The 12469-nt window shown below is 40.7% G+C and overlaps 1 protein-coding gene across 5 annotated transcripts in view; it reads right to left on the reverse strand.

Annotated features, from left to right (window-relative positions):
- The window catches only part of HECTD4 (HECT domain E3 ubiquitin protein ligase 4), a 193891-nt gene that overhangs the window by 123722 nt on the left and 57700 nt on the right, over positions 1–12469 (reverse strand). For all 5 annotated transcript variants that reach the window (XM_067700637.1, XM_067700635.1, XM_067700636.1 and 2 more), the window contains exons 6-7: positions 11790–11928; positions 8745–8915 (exon numbers count right to left, since the gene is read on the reverse strand). In XM_067700637.1, coding sequence (XP_067556738.1) covers positions 8745–8915; positions 11790–11928 — 310 coding nt within the window. The remainder of the gene's footprint in view (positions 1–8744; positions 8916–11789; positions 11929–12469) is intronic.

Below are 12469 nucleotides of genomic sequence, written 5' to 3' on the forward strand. Positions count from 1 at the left end.
ACAGATGCCACTAGCGAAGGTGGGCAGGACTAGAGATAAGAGAGAACAGGAGTATAAAGCGGCAAGGCTTCCAGAAGCAAATAAAAAAACAAAAAAGAAGTACAAAGTGAAAGGGTGGTAGCAGAGAAGAGGCAAGAGAAAGAGAGCAAATTGAGGAGCACAGCCAGGCGAGGTTCCCGGAAGGGCTGGACCTGGTGGGGGGAGGCTTTTACAAGACATTCACAAATGGTAAGGGAATGAGTTTCTTAGAGAGTTCGAAATGCTGTTTCTATTTCCTCCCCTCTGCTTTTTAACACTTTGCAGCTACTTAACTCAGCTCCCTCTAACAAGTGGACATTCTTGATGGGCCAAGAGTAACCTAGAACCAAAATCAACCTTTTTCTTGACTTCCGTGTAGGTTGTGCCACGGTTGCCAGAACTCTTAAGGTTGTCCTTCCTCAGTCTCAGTGGTAGAACACAATCCCAGTTTGTTTCTTTTTAACATGAACACTTACCTATGTGTAAGGGACTCTTCTAATGAGCAAAGCCAAGATAGTTCCTGCCCTCCTTGTTCTCCTCTTATTTGCTGGTTCCCATCTCCACTTACCTAAATGGGAGTTTGCTTAGAGTTAGACCCAGCCTCTGGTGTCTAAGACCTCTGCCTGAAACACTCTGTCCCTAGATCCTCCTATGTGTGGCTGGTTCCTTCCCATCATTCGGGTCTCAGGTAAAATGTCACTGCCTCAAAGAGGCCTCCTATGATTACCAATCTAAAGAGGAATCTCCTCCATCCACCCACCCACCCCCCACAAGCCAGAGCACATCACCCAGTTTTATCTGCACAGCATTTACCATTCTCTGAAATTATTTTACTCATTAATTCATTGATTGTTTGACCTTCTACCTTCCCCGCCCCAACTGAATATTGGCTCCCTGAGAGCCGGGATCCTGCCTGCCTTGTTCACCATGACATTTCTAGCACTCAGAGGCACGCAGTAAATACTTGAAGCTTTGCTGAGTAAACAAATCAGTGCCCTGGCCCAAATCCAATACCAGCTCTCCGAGGTGGCTCCCACGTTTCTATATACAGACCCAGCCTTGCTACTGAGATCTAGTGCCGCTTCTCCAACTGCCTCCCACTCCCCAGCATTTCGACTGGAGCAGCCTTCTGTCGCCTAAAATTTAACACGTCCACATCTTACCACGTCATTTTACACACACACACACCCCAGCTAGATTACCCTTTACCAAGTATAGCTCTAGTTATGTTGCACGACTCTAAATATGACCCTTCAAAGGCATCCAGATAAAAAGCAATCACTTGGCATTCAGAAGCATTACCCAGACTAGCCCTATGAGAAAGACAGCAGATAGCTTAAGAAAAAAAATCGTATCATTGTGTTCAAGTACTTCGAAAATACTGAAAAGAAAACCTGATAAAGTGCCTGTGAGAAGCAAGGAGGACTGGGCTTTGGTGCCCAAGTGGTAAATCTGGGAACCTCTGTCCTTAGCTAAGAAGCTCTTTGGGATGAAAAAGCTACTACTGATTTAGAAAGGAGGGGAAGAGCCTGGGAGGAGTAAGAAGCAGCACAGAGTTAGTAACGATGAGAAGCTTCCCTCTGGCTCCCTTCCTGGCCCAAGCACCTCAAGCCCGATGACCATCCAGCCTCTCAACTGGTCTCCCCATTTCCACTTTGGCCCCATATGCTTTACTCTCCACACACCAGCCAATGATTTATTTACAAATGTAAATAAAACCATCTCCTTCCCTGTTTGAAACCCTGCAGCAGCTTCCCAACACACTTATAATAAAATCCAACCTACTGGTAAGGTCCACAGGGTCCAACATCCACTGACCTCCCCGGCTGGTCTGCCTCTGCTCCCCCTTTCTCACCACACTTTCAGCCGCACTGCCTTCTGTTGCCCCTCCAAAATGCCTGTACGCTAGGCCTGTACTTGCTGATCCCTCTTCCTGGACTGGACTAGTTCTGGTTTGCCCGAGACTGTCCTGGTTTTAGCACTGAAAGTCCCATGTCCCAAGAAATCTCTCAGGCCCAGGCCAACGGGGATGGTTGGTTGCCCTCCCTGGCAGGATGGATGGCTGCTTCTCATCATTCTCGTCTCAGTTCAAATGTCCTTCCTCAGAATGGCCCTATCTGCCAGGCAAACTGGAGCGGCTCCCCACTTCCATGCCCCCTCACTCTCTATCGCATTATCCTGTTTTATTTTCTCCCCAGCATTTATCACTTGCTGAAATTATTTTGTTCTTGTTGTTTCCTTTCTTACTCATTCCCCACACTCTAATGTAAGCACCTTGAAAACAAAGGCTTATTACCCTGCTACCCAGACAAGGCACTGGATTAACACAGGAAGGATGAATGAAGGGCATCTCAGTCAGCCAGATCATAATTTAAAGGAAATAATAAACCCATCAGGTGAAGGGGGAGATGGACCTCTATGAACACATGAACACTCTATGACATAAATCACAGCAAGATCCTTTTTGACACACCTCCTAGAGAAATGGAAATAAAAACAAAAATAAACAAATGGGACCTAATGAAACTTCAAACCTTTTGCACAGCAAAGGAAACCATAAACAAGACCAAAAGACAACCCTCAGAATGGGAGAAAATATTTGCAAATGAAGAAACTGACAAAGGATTAATCTCCAAAATTTATAAGCAGCTCATGCAGCTCAATAACAAAAAAACAAACAACCCAATCCAAAAATGGGCAGAAGACCTAAATAGACATTTCTCCAAAGAAGATATATAGACTGCCAACAAACACATGAAAGAATGCTCAACATCATTAATCATTAGAGAAATGAAAATCAAAACTACAATGAGATATCATCTCACACCAGTCAGAATGGCCATCATCAAAAACTCTAGAAGCAATAAATGCTGGAGACGGTGTGGAGAAAAGGGAACCCTCTTGCACTGCTGGTGGGAATGTGAATTGGTACAGCCACTATGGAGAACAGTATGGAGGTTCCTTAAAAAACTAAAAATAGAACTACCATACGACCCACCAATCCCACTACTGGGCATATACCCTGAGAAAACCATGATTCAAAAAGAGTCATGTACCAAAATGTTCATTGCAGCTCTATTTACAATAGCCCGGAGATGGAAACAACCTAAGTGTCCATCATCCACTGAATGGATAAAGAAGATGTGGCACATATATACAATGGAATATTACTCAGCCATAAAAAGAAATGAAATTGAGCTATTTGTAATGAGGTGGATAGACCTAGAGTCTGTCATACAGAGTGAAGTAAGTCAGAAAGAGAAAGACAAATACCATATGCTAACACATATGTATGGAATTTAAGAAAAAAAAATGTCATGAAGATCCTAGGGGTAAGACAGGAATAAAGACACAGACCTACTAGAGAATGGACTTGAGGATATGGGGAAGGGGAAGGGTAAGCTGTGACAAAGCGAGAGAGTGTCATGGACATACATACACTACCAAACGTAAAATAGATAGCTAGTGGGAAGCAGCCGCATAGCACAGGGAGATCAGCTTGGTGCTTTGTGACCACCTGGAGGGGCGGGATAGGGAGGGTGGGAGGGAGGGAGACTCAAGAGGGAAGAGATATGGGAACATATGTATATGTATAACTGATTCACTTTGTTATAAAGCAGAAACTAACACACCATTGTAAAGCAATTATACTCCAATAAAAACGTAAAAGAAATAATCATAATAATTTAAGGTTTAAAAAGCAAAGTTAAAAATACTTCCATGTCCCCACAGTCTACTCCACTACCTCCCCGTTGATTTCTCTCCTTTTTTCATTGCAAACGTCTGGAGAGAATTATCTATTCTTCACCACTATCTTTTCCACCTCACTTCTCAGCCAGCTCCATCTGGCTTCCACCCCTTACCCTCCCCAACAGCTCTTGCTAAGGCTACCACCAATAGCCTCCATATTCTCCATTCAAAAGACCTCTTTCAGGCTCAATCTTGACTTCTGAACAGAATTCAATGCTGTTAATAACCAAGTTCTCCTTCTTATAAAAATTTATAAAACTTTATAAAAATTTAATTTTTTTAAAGTCTTTATTGAATTCGTTACAATATTGCTTCTGTTTTATGTTTTGGTTTTTTGGTCACGAAGGCATGTAGGATCTTAGCTCGCCGACCAGGGATCGAACCCAGATCCCCTGCATTGGAAGCCGAAGTCTTAACCACTGGACTGCCAGGGAAGTCCCCAAAATTTAACTTTTTATAGCCCCTTTTTAAACTTTTAAAACACATAGAAAGATGAACGGTGGAAAGCAATGCCTTCCCCACTACATTCCCTCCTCAGACGCAACTAATGTTTCCAGTTTCTTGTGATGCTTCCACTCATTCAACAAGTATCTAGTAATCACCTATTGTGTGCCAGGCACATTGTTCTAGGTGCTGGGGACACAGCAGTCAATAAAAGAGAACAAAATCCCTGCCCTGGAGCTGACATTCTAGGCAAGGGAGACAGTCAATAAATAAGCAAATAAACTGGCAGTAATAAGAGCCACAAAGAAAAAGCAAGGTAAAAGGGATAAGGAGGGACAGGATTATATTTTACATAAAATAATTTATAAAGAATTGTCAGAAAGGTCTTTCTGATAAGGTGATATTTGAGCAGAGACCTAAAATAAGTGAGAACAAGCCATCTGGTTACCTGTGCGATGACAGCCCAGCACAAAGGTCCAGAGGGGGGAGCACATTCAGTGTGTTTGTATGTCAGCAAGGAGACCAGGTGTGGCTAGAGTGGGGTGAGAGGGGGCCCAAATCACACAGTACCTTTACAGAGGTGAATGGGATTTGGGAGACACTCTGAAGGTAAAGCAGACAGCATATGATGACTGGACATGGAATTTGGGAAGGAAAGAAAGAGGAATAGAGAGGGACACCAAGGTCTTTGGCCAGCACTGAAAGGACACAGATGCCATGAACTGAAATGGGAAAGCCTGCAGGAGAAGCAGGTCTGGAGTAAAATCATGAGTTTGGTAGAGGGCATGTCTAGCGTGAGGGAACTATCAGACTTCCAACCGGAAAAGTCTCATATTCTGTGCATATACAAACACCCATCCACATCAATACGCATCTAGAGCTTCAGGGACAGGTTTTGGCTGAGGAGCAAATTTGAGCATTATCTGTATAGAGATGTGTTTCAAGCTACAAGATAGGATGAGATCAACAAGGGAGTAAGAGCAGATAGAGAGAAAGGGTCCTGGAAATAGGTCCTGGTGCCCGTGACTGTTGAGAGGTAGGGAAGACAGGCTGGGCAGGAACAACCAGTGACAGGAGAAGTCCTATGGGTGTCCCAAAGTCCAAGTGAAAACCTTTTCAAGAATGGCAGAGGGGGTGAAGCCACGTTAAATACTGCTAAAAGGTCGAGTAAAAAGAAAACTGAGTTGCCCTTGAATTGACTACTGTGGAAGTCCCTGATGAACTCGGGAAGAGCTGTTTTGGTGGTGTGATGAGGATACAAAACTGATTGGAGCAGGTTCAAGAGAGAATGGGAGGAAAGAACACAGAACAGTAAAAATAAACTCTTAAGCATATTGCTGTAAATGGGAGCCAAAGAATAGGGGAGTGGAGGCGGGTGTGGGTCAAGGGAGTTGGTTTTGATTTTTCAAGGCTTGATATCCTCTCATGTATTTGTACGCTGTGGTGAGTGATCCACTGAGAGAGGAGAGCTGTTATCATAGGAGAAGGACAATTCCAGAGAGAATCCACGCCTCCCCGCCAGCCACAACTTTTATCATACAGCAGGTAGTGATTATACACAGTGCTCTGAACCTAGCTTTTTGTACTAAACAATACAACTTGGAAATTAATCTACTTCAATAGATGCAGATCTGCCCCATGCTTTTTAATGGCTACACAGTGTTCCCTTCTGTGAAAGTACCATAGGCAGAAAGCCAGATAGATATCTATGTTTACCTTCCCAAGTCAGCATTTTATTTTATTTTTTAAATATACTTTTGATGTGGGCCATTTTTTTAAAGTCTTTACGGAATTTGTTACAACATTGCTTCTGTTTTATGTTTTTGGTTTTGTGGCCACAGGGCATGTGGGATCTTAGCTCCCTGACCAGGGATTGAACCCGCACCCCCTGCACTGAAAGGCTAAGTCTTAACCACTGGACCACCAAGTCCCCCAAGTCAGCATTTTAGAAGCTGCTAAACTAGTGGCCGGTGATGCTTAAGAATTTTTTATCTTATGATGAAAAATTTCAAAAATGCAAAAATAGTGAATAGTATAGTGAACCTCCATATATCCATCATCCAGATTCAACCAGATACAGCCAAATTTAACCAGATACGGCCAAATCTGTTTAACCCACCCATCTATTTTTGCTCAAGCATTTTAAAGCATATCCCAGACTTGGGACTGACATATACACACTACTATATATAAAATAGGTAACTAATAAGGACCTACTGTAGAGCACAGGGAACTCTACTCAATACTCTGTAATGGCCTACATGGGAAAAGAATCTAAAAAAGAGTGGATATATTTATATGTATAACTGATTCACTTTGCTGTACACCTGAAACTAACACAACACTGTAAATCTACTATACTCCAGTAAAAATTTTTAAAAATAAATAAAGCATGTCCTAGACATCATGTAATTCCACTTCTGAATACTTCACTACACATCTCTAAAAATATGGACATTTTCTTATATAATCACAATGCCATCATCATACTTTAAAAAGAAGAATACAGCTTCCCTGGTGGTGCAGTGGTTGAGAGTCCGCCTGCCGATGCAGGGGACACGGGTTCGTGCAGGAAGGGACACTACTACTACCTAGAGCTGAGGAACAAGTAATAAAAGGTTAACTATAAGTTACAAAGATATTCTCCTCCAAAGAGGAATTAAAATGAATGAAATAAATACATTAGGAAGAAGGAGGAAAGAAAGGGGATGAACTGAGCCAAATGCTCATCTATCACAGCAAAAAACAAAAAAAACAAAACACACACACACACACACACACACACACAATATATATAGGGTTAGTAAACCAAGAAACAGCAATATAAGCCTTTTACTTAGAAATATGAAAGCAGCCACCAGAAGAAGGAAAAGCTGACACCATTAAAGTAACTGTCTATAAGGAACATGCTAGGGATGGGGCAAGAGACTCTCACTTTTCATTATGAGCCTAGATGTGCTACCTCAAGTTTTAATCCATGTACATGTTTTTCTTTGATATAGATATTTTTTAATTTAACAAAAGCATATAAGGGAAAGGGGAATTCTTTGATGTTTTCCCATTATTCTTAGGACAAAGACCTAAATCTTTTAACTAGCTCGTTAGGTCTGTTTAAAAACAACTTTTTAAAAAAGGCATTTCTAACAATTTAATTATGAACGCATCTTCTAGTAGTACAATCTCTAGCAGATCAATTCAAAGACTCACTCTGGCTAAGACATTTTATAAGAAAAGATAATGATTTGAGAATACTGAGAAACTAGATAGAAAAAAAAAAAGAATGTACAGTTAAAGGTTACTAGACTGACAGTTAACTGGCAGGATGGATGACTTCTTTCCCAGAACAAGTTTTAACCCCATTAAAGTTTATCAGAAATTGCTTCAGTGTTTTTTTTTTCCTTCAGGAATGCTAATTTCTTCCCAGAAGGAGGTTGTAAATTACATTATATAAAAAGGTTTTGTCACAGACCTGGCTTGGGGCAATTTTTTCTTTACAAGTCTCTACAAATATTATCTAGACCAGTGCTGTCCAATAGACCTTTCTTCAATGATGGAAATGTTCTCTATCTTTGATGTTCAACATGGTAGCCACTAGCCTGCCACATGTGGCTACTGAGGACTTGAAACGTGGCTAATGCAACTGAGCAACTGAAGTTTTAATTGTATTTAATTCTGATTAATGTAAATAGCCACATGTGGCTACTAGCTATTATATTGGACAGTGCAGATCTGGACCATCATGGTTTCCAGTCTCTCTTTGCCCCAAGCTCTTCTCTCTGCACTCAACCACTCTGGCCCGCTGTCCTTTCCAATAAAACACATGCTCGCTCCCTCCACAGAGCTTTTCCATTTGTGGTCTCCCTTTCCTACCATGTTCTTTCCTCCCTATTCCCCAACTTCTTCATCTGGTTAGCTACTACTTTTCCTTCACTACCTCAAATTATGTTGTCCACGTATCTGTTCACTTGTTTATGGTTAATGTTTTGTCTCTCCACCACCACCACAACTCAACCCACCCGCCAAAATTCAAGCTCCATTTGAGCAAGGGTCCTGTCCCCCTTGCCCATCACTGTATTCCCACCACCTAGATACCACCATGCCTGGTTCTCAGTAGATACTTAGCCAATATCTAATGAATGAATGAATGACTGCCTTCTCACAATATCAACTGTCATCTCTCTTGGGGACTCCCAATATCCATCTGTAGACCCAATCTTGCTAGTGCAATTTAGTTCCAAATTTCCAAGAAGCTTATGAGCATTTCTACTTAAAAGCCCACTGTCTATACATTAACTATCCTTATCTCCACTCTGTTGCTAGATTAACCTTCAAAAACCTTGCCTTTATTTGTGTCATACAACTCCAAACAAAGAAATCTTCAAAGACATCCAAGAGAGAAGTCAATTTTGAGGCAAGAGTGAACACACTGTACAAGTACTCCAAGTTTCTTAGGTCCTTTGTAAACCAATTATAAAAAGAAAGCAAGTAAAAAATGTCTCTGCAAAGACATAAAATGAGAAACTGAAACTTACCACAAGTTCAAAAATGTCCATGAAGACAGAATGTCCCTTAGGTGTTTTCTCATTCAGACTGGCAGGAGACCAGATCCAATAGAAGTAAGTACCATCTGAAGAAAGGTGCACGGTGCTCATAGTGCTGCCCACAGGGAGGTGATTGGCTGGCATTGGCACCATCTGGCACACCTGAACATGAAAGGGAGGAAAACTTCATTAGTGTGACATGTAAATTCTGATTCTATCAGTTCATCATTAATGCCATTAAGTCCAAGAAGAGAATTCAATAGGCCTCCTGGTCAAAATAAAACTGACATTTACCTCTAAGAATAATATATGAAAATTATATGACAGAAATATAAGAGTTCATACAATGGGCCATGCAATAGATTAGAAGATTCCTGAGATTAATTCCCATTACATTTTAATAGGAAAAAGTATTACTAAACACTTTGAATCTGCTATGCATGTGTGTTTTATCAAACACTTATTAAAAACAAAGTTTTTTAGGGGATATGGGGATATATGTATACATACAGCTGATTCACTTTGTTATACAGCAAAAACTAACACAACATTGTAAAGCAATTATACTCCAATAAAGATGTTAAAAAAAAGAAAAAAACAAAGTTTTAGAGAAACAGTACTTTCTGAAATTCCCTTAGTATATAAATTTAAGGCTTAAGTATATTTAAAGGACAGGAACTATATCTTATTCATCTTTATATTCCCAGCACCTAATTCAGAGTCTAACTCAGAAATTAATAATTATGGAAGGAAGGAAAAAAGCAAAGGTGAGAAAAAAACAAAAGGGAAAGCAGAGAAGAGGGAGAAGGAGTAAAGAGATGAAGGTACACACAGATCCTCACTTTGCACGTGAGGGCTTACTGAAATTCACCACGACCAGCAGAAGGAAAAAGACAAACACCCATTCTCTGTATTAGACATGAAGCATGTGTTTCTAATACTAAACATCTTTCAGTTTCAGTGTAATGAATAAGTTCTGCATATTTCATATTAAATGTGCAATTACATACTAATTTTTACTGCCAGAGAAAAGCACTTAAAATAAGAGAAAATGAGAATCAAGAGAACTGCTGACTAGGTTTAAAAAAAAAAAATCCAAGAATAGAAACAGGACTGAAAATCCCCAAATAAAAATAATTAGAGAAGGTCAGGTGTATTTAGGAGACAGTAAGAATGACCTTCAGTTACTCCATCTCTTCGGGTGGGTCACTAGTTTTCCTAAGGTTACTTTAGACCCCTGAACTCATTTCATATGAACTTTTTTCCAGACTTGTTTTTGCTACCTCAAAAGTTAAAAAAGTCATTTAGTTGCTATAACCACACTTTGCAATCTGTAATGCCAAGACATCTAGAAAGTTGACAGCTACTGAATGGCTTAAGCTACCCACAAATTGTTCCAACGCACCAATCTAGTTAGTGAGAACACTGCTTTCTTGGGCATCAAAGTTTTTGCAAAAGCACAGAGGATACTGACATTACTTCAAATGTAAACCACGTTCCAAGATTTAACATCTGTTTAAGTCCCCCGGCTATTTCAAATTGCCTGTTCAAATGAGAACAGGCAATGTTCTCATCTATCTGCATTACTGATAAGAAATGAAGTTAATTTGGCATCTATTTGTTATTTTATTCATCTAACAATTTTTGAGGGCTTCCACTGTGGTGCAGTGGTTAAGAATCCGCCTGCCAGTGCAGGGGACACAGGTTCGAGCCCTGGTCCAGGAAGATCCCACATACCGCGGAGCAACTAAGCCCACGCGCCACAACTACTGAGCCTGTGCTCTAGAGCCCGTGAGCCACAACTACCAAGCCCGCGTGCTGCAACTACTGAAGCCTGCGCATCTAGAGCTCGTGCTCCGCAACAAGAGAAGCCACTGCAATAAGAAGCCCGTGCTCCGCAAGGAATAGTAGCTCCCCTTCGCCACAGCTAGAGAAAGCCCGCGTGCAGCAACAAAAACCCAACACAGCCAAAAATAAAATAAATAAAATTAAAAAAAAACAAACAATTTTTGAGCACCTCCTATGTGCTCTGCAGATGCAAAGGTGAGCAAGACTGTTCTCCAGGAAAGGCACAGTTGAGTGACAGACAAGAAAAGATGTAACATCCCACTTAAGTCCTGGATGTGACTACTCTCAGGGCACTCACTCCACAGATAGTAACTCTAACCGTTCAGTTTGACTTTGGCTGAAAGGCAGAAAGTTGTACCATAAAGAGCTCAAACTCTAGAGCAGATGGGTTCAAGTTCTCATGCTGCCATTATTGTGTGGCAAGATACTTAACCTCTCTAAGCTCACTCCTTCATTGAAGGACAAACACTTACTGAGTGCTTACAACGTGCCTAGCCTCAGGTGCCTTAACTGTAAGATGAAACTGCCGTAGTCACACCTCACAGATAAGGAGAGGAAGTGTATGTAAATTGCCAAACCCACAGCCTGGCAAAGAGAGACACTGTTATTATCAATTATCAATCAAATGTTGTGCTACATTCTAAGGACACAAAGATGAGTAAGACAGGGTCCTGACCTAAAGGTGTGTGTGTGGTCTTGGGGAGGAGTTCGACACAACAGCAGGCGATTTCAGTATAATATAGCAAGTGCCATAACAGAGCGCTTTAAGAGCACCAAGGATGAGCTCAATCCCAAGCGCACAATGATTTTATCTAAACTCATTTCAAAGCTCCCATTCCCACAGAAAGGCTGTTTAGAACAAATTGTATAGGGAGATAATGCCTTCCCAAAATAGATCTAGTTAAAAAAAAAAAGCTGGGATTTATACCATCTTTGACTCTCTAAAATTTTTTTAATCCTAAAAAAAGTTTGTTGGCCTTAGTAACTCTTAGAGAGCACATTCACTCAGATCATGTGGGAAAACTTAAGACATTAGAGAAAAAACAGAATGCCCAAACGATGACAGTTAAAAGGATGTCACTCCGGCAGGAAACTATATCAGCTGTGTTATTATTCCTTCTGATGATGTCACAAACTTCCCTTACTGTCGCCAAAATATAAAACACAAAGCCTTGGTGTTCTGTTTACCTGAAGGGTATTCTGGTCAATGACCTGGAAAAGAGAGTGAGGTTTATTGTCAAAAGATACAGGCCGGTGGAGAAGACTGCCACTGCCAAAAGCAATCCATCCTGGTTCCAGCTCCTCATTCCGGCAGTACACAAAACCTCTGTGGGGAAAAACGGTATACAGGCTAAGTCACCAGGTCATGTCTGAAACCCTGCAATGAGTTACAACAGACAAAACAACATTTCCCTCCTAATTTCTTTTCAATAACTAAATATGCAAAACATCTGACGGAGAATAAACATATTATATTAACTTTGAGACTGACAAACTATGGCAAATATTAATTTCCCACAACAAATTGGAGAGGAGAAAAAGTTGGGGAAACGGTCTAATTGAATATACATAAGGATCTCAAACTGTGGTTTCTTTTGGCAGCAATTCATAGATCTTATATCCCAAATGAAAAAAAAAAAATCACCACTGATCCAATGTCAAATCCAAGAACAAAAAGACTTAACTCGAAAAATACCCATTTATCAACATGGAGAAGTCATTAATATAAAAATTCTGATCACAGAGGAATTTCTGGCTAGAAGCTAGAAACAATGATTTTAGGGCTACCAAACTCTTTATAGAGTCAAAACAAAGCTGAAATGCATTAACAGAACCAGAGAAAGAAAGTGACAATAAGAGAAAACCAG

Source organism: Pseudorca crassidens, chromosome 12 (genome assembly GCF_039906515.1).
Source record: "Pseudorca crassidens isolate mPseCra1 chromosome 12, mPseCra1.hap1, whole genome shotgun sequence".
Taxonomy (NCBI): domain Eukaryota; kingdom Metazoa; phylum Chordata; class Mammalia; order Artiodactyla; family Delphinidae; genus Pseudorca; species Pseudorca crassidens.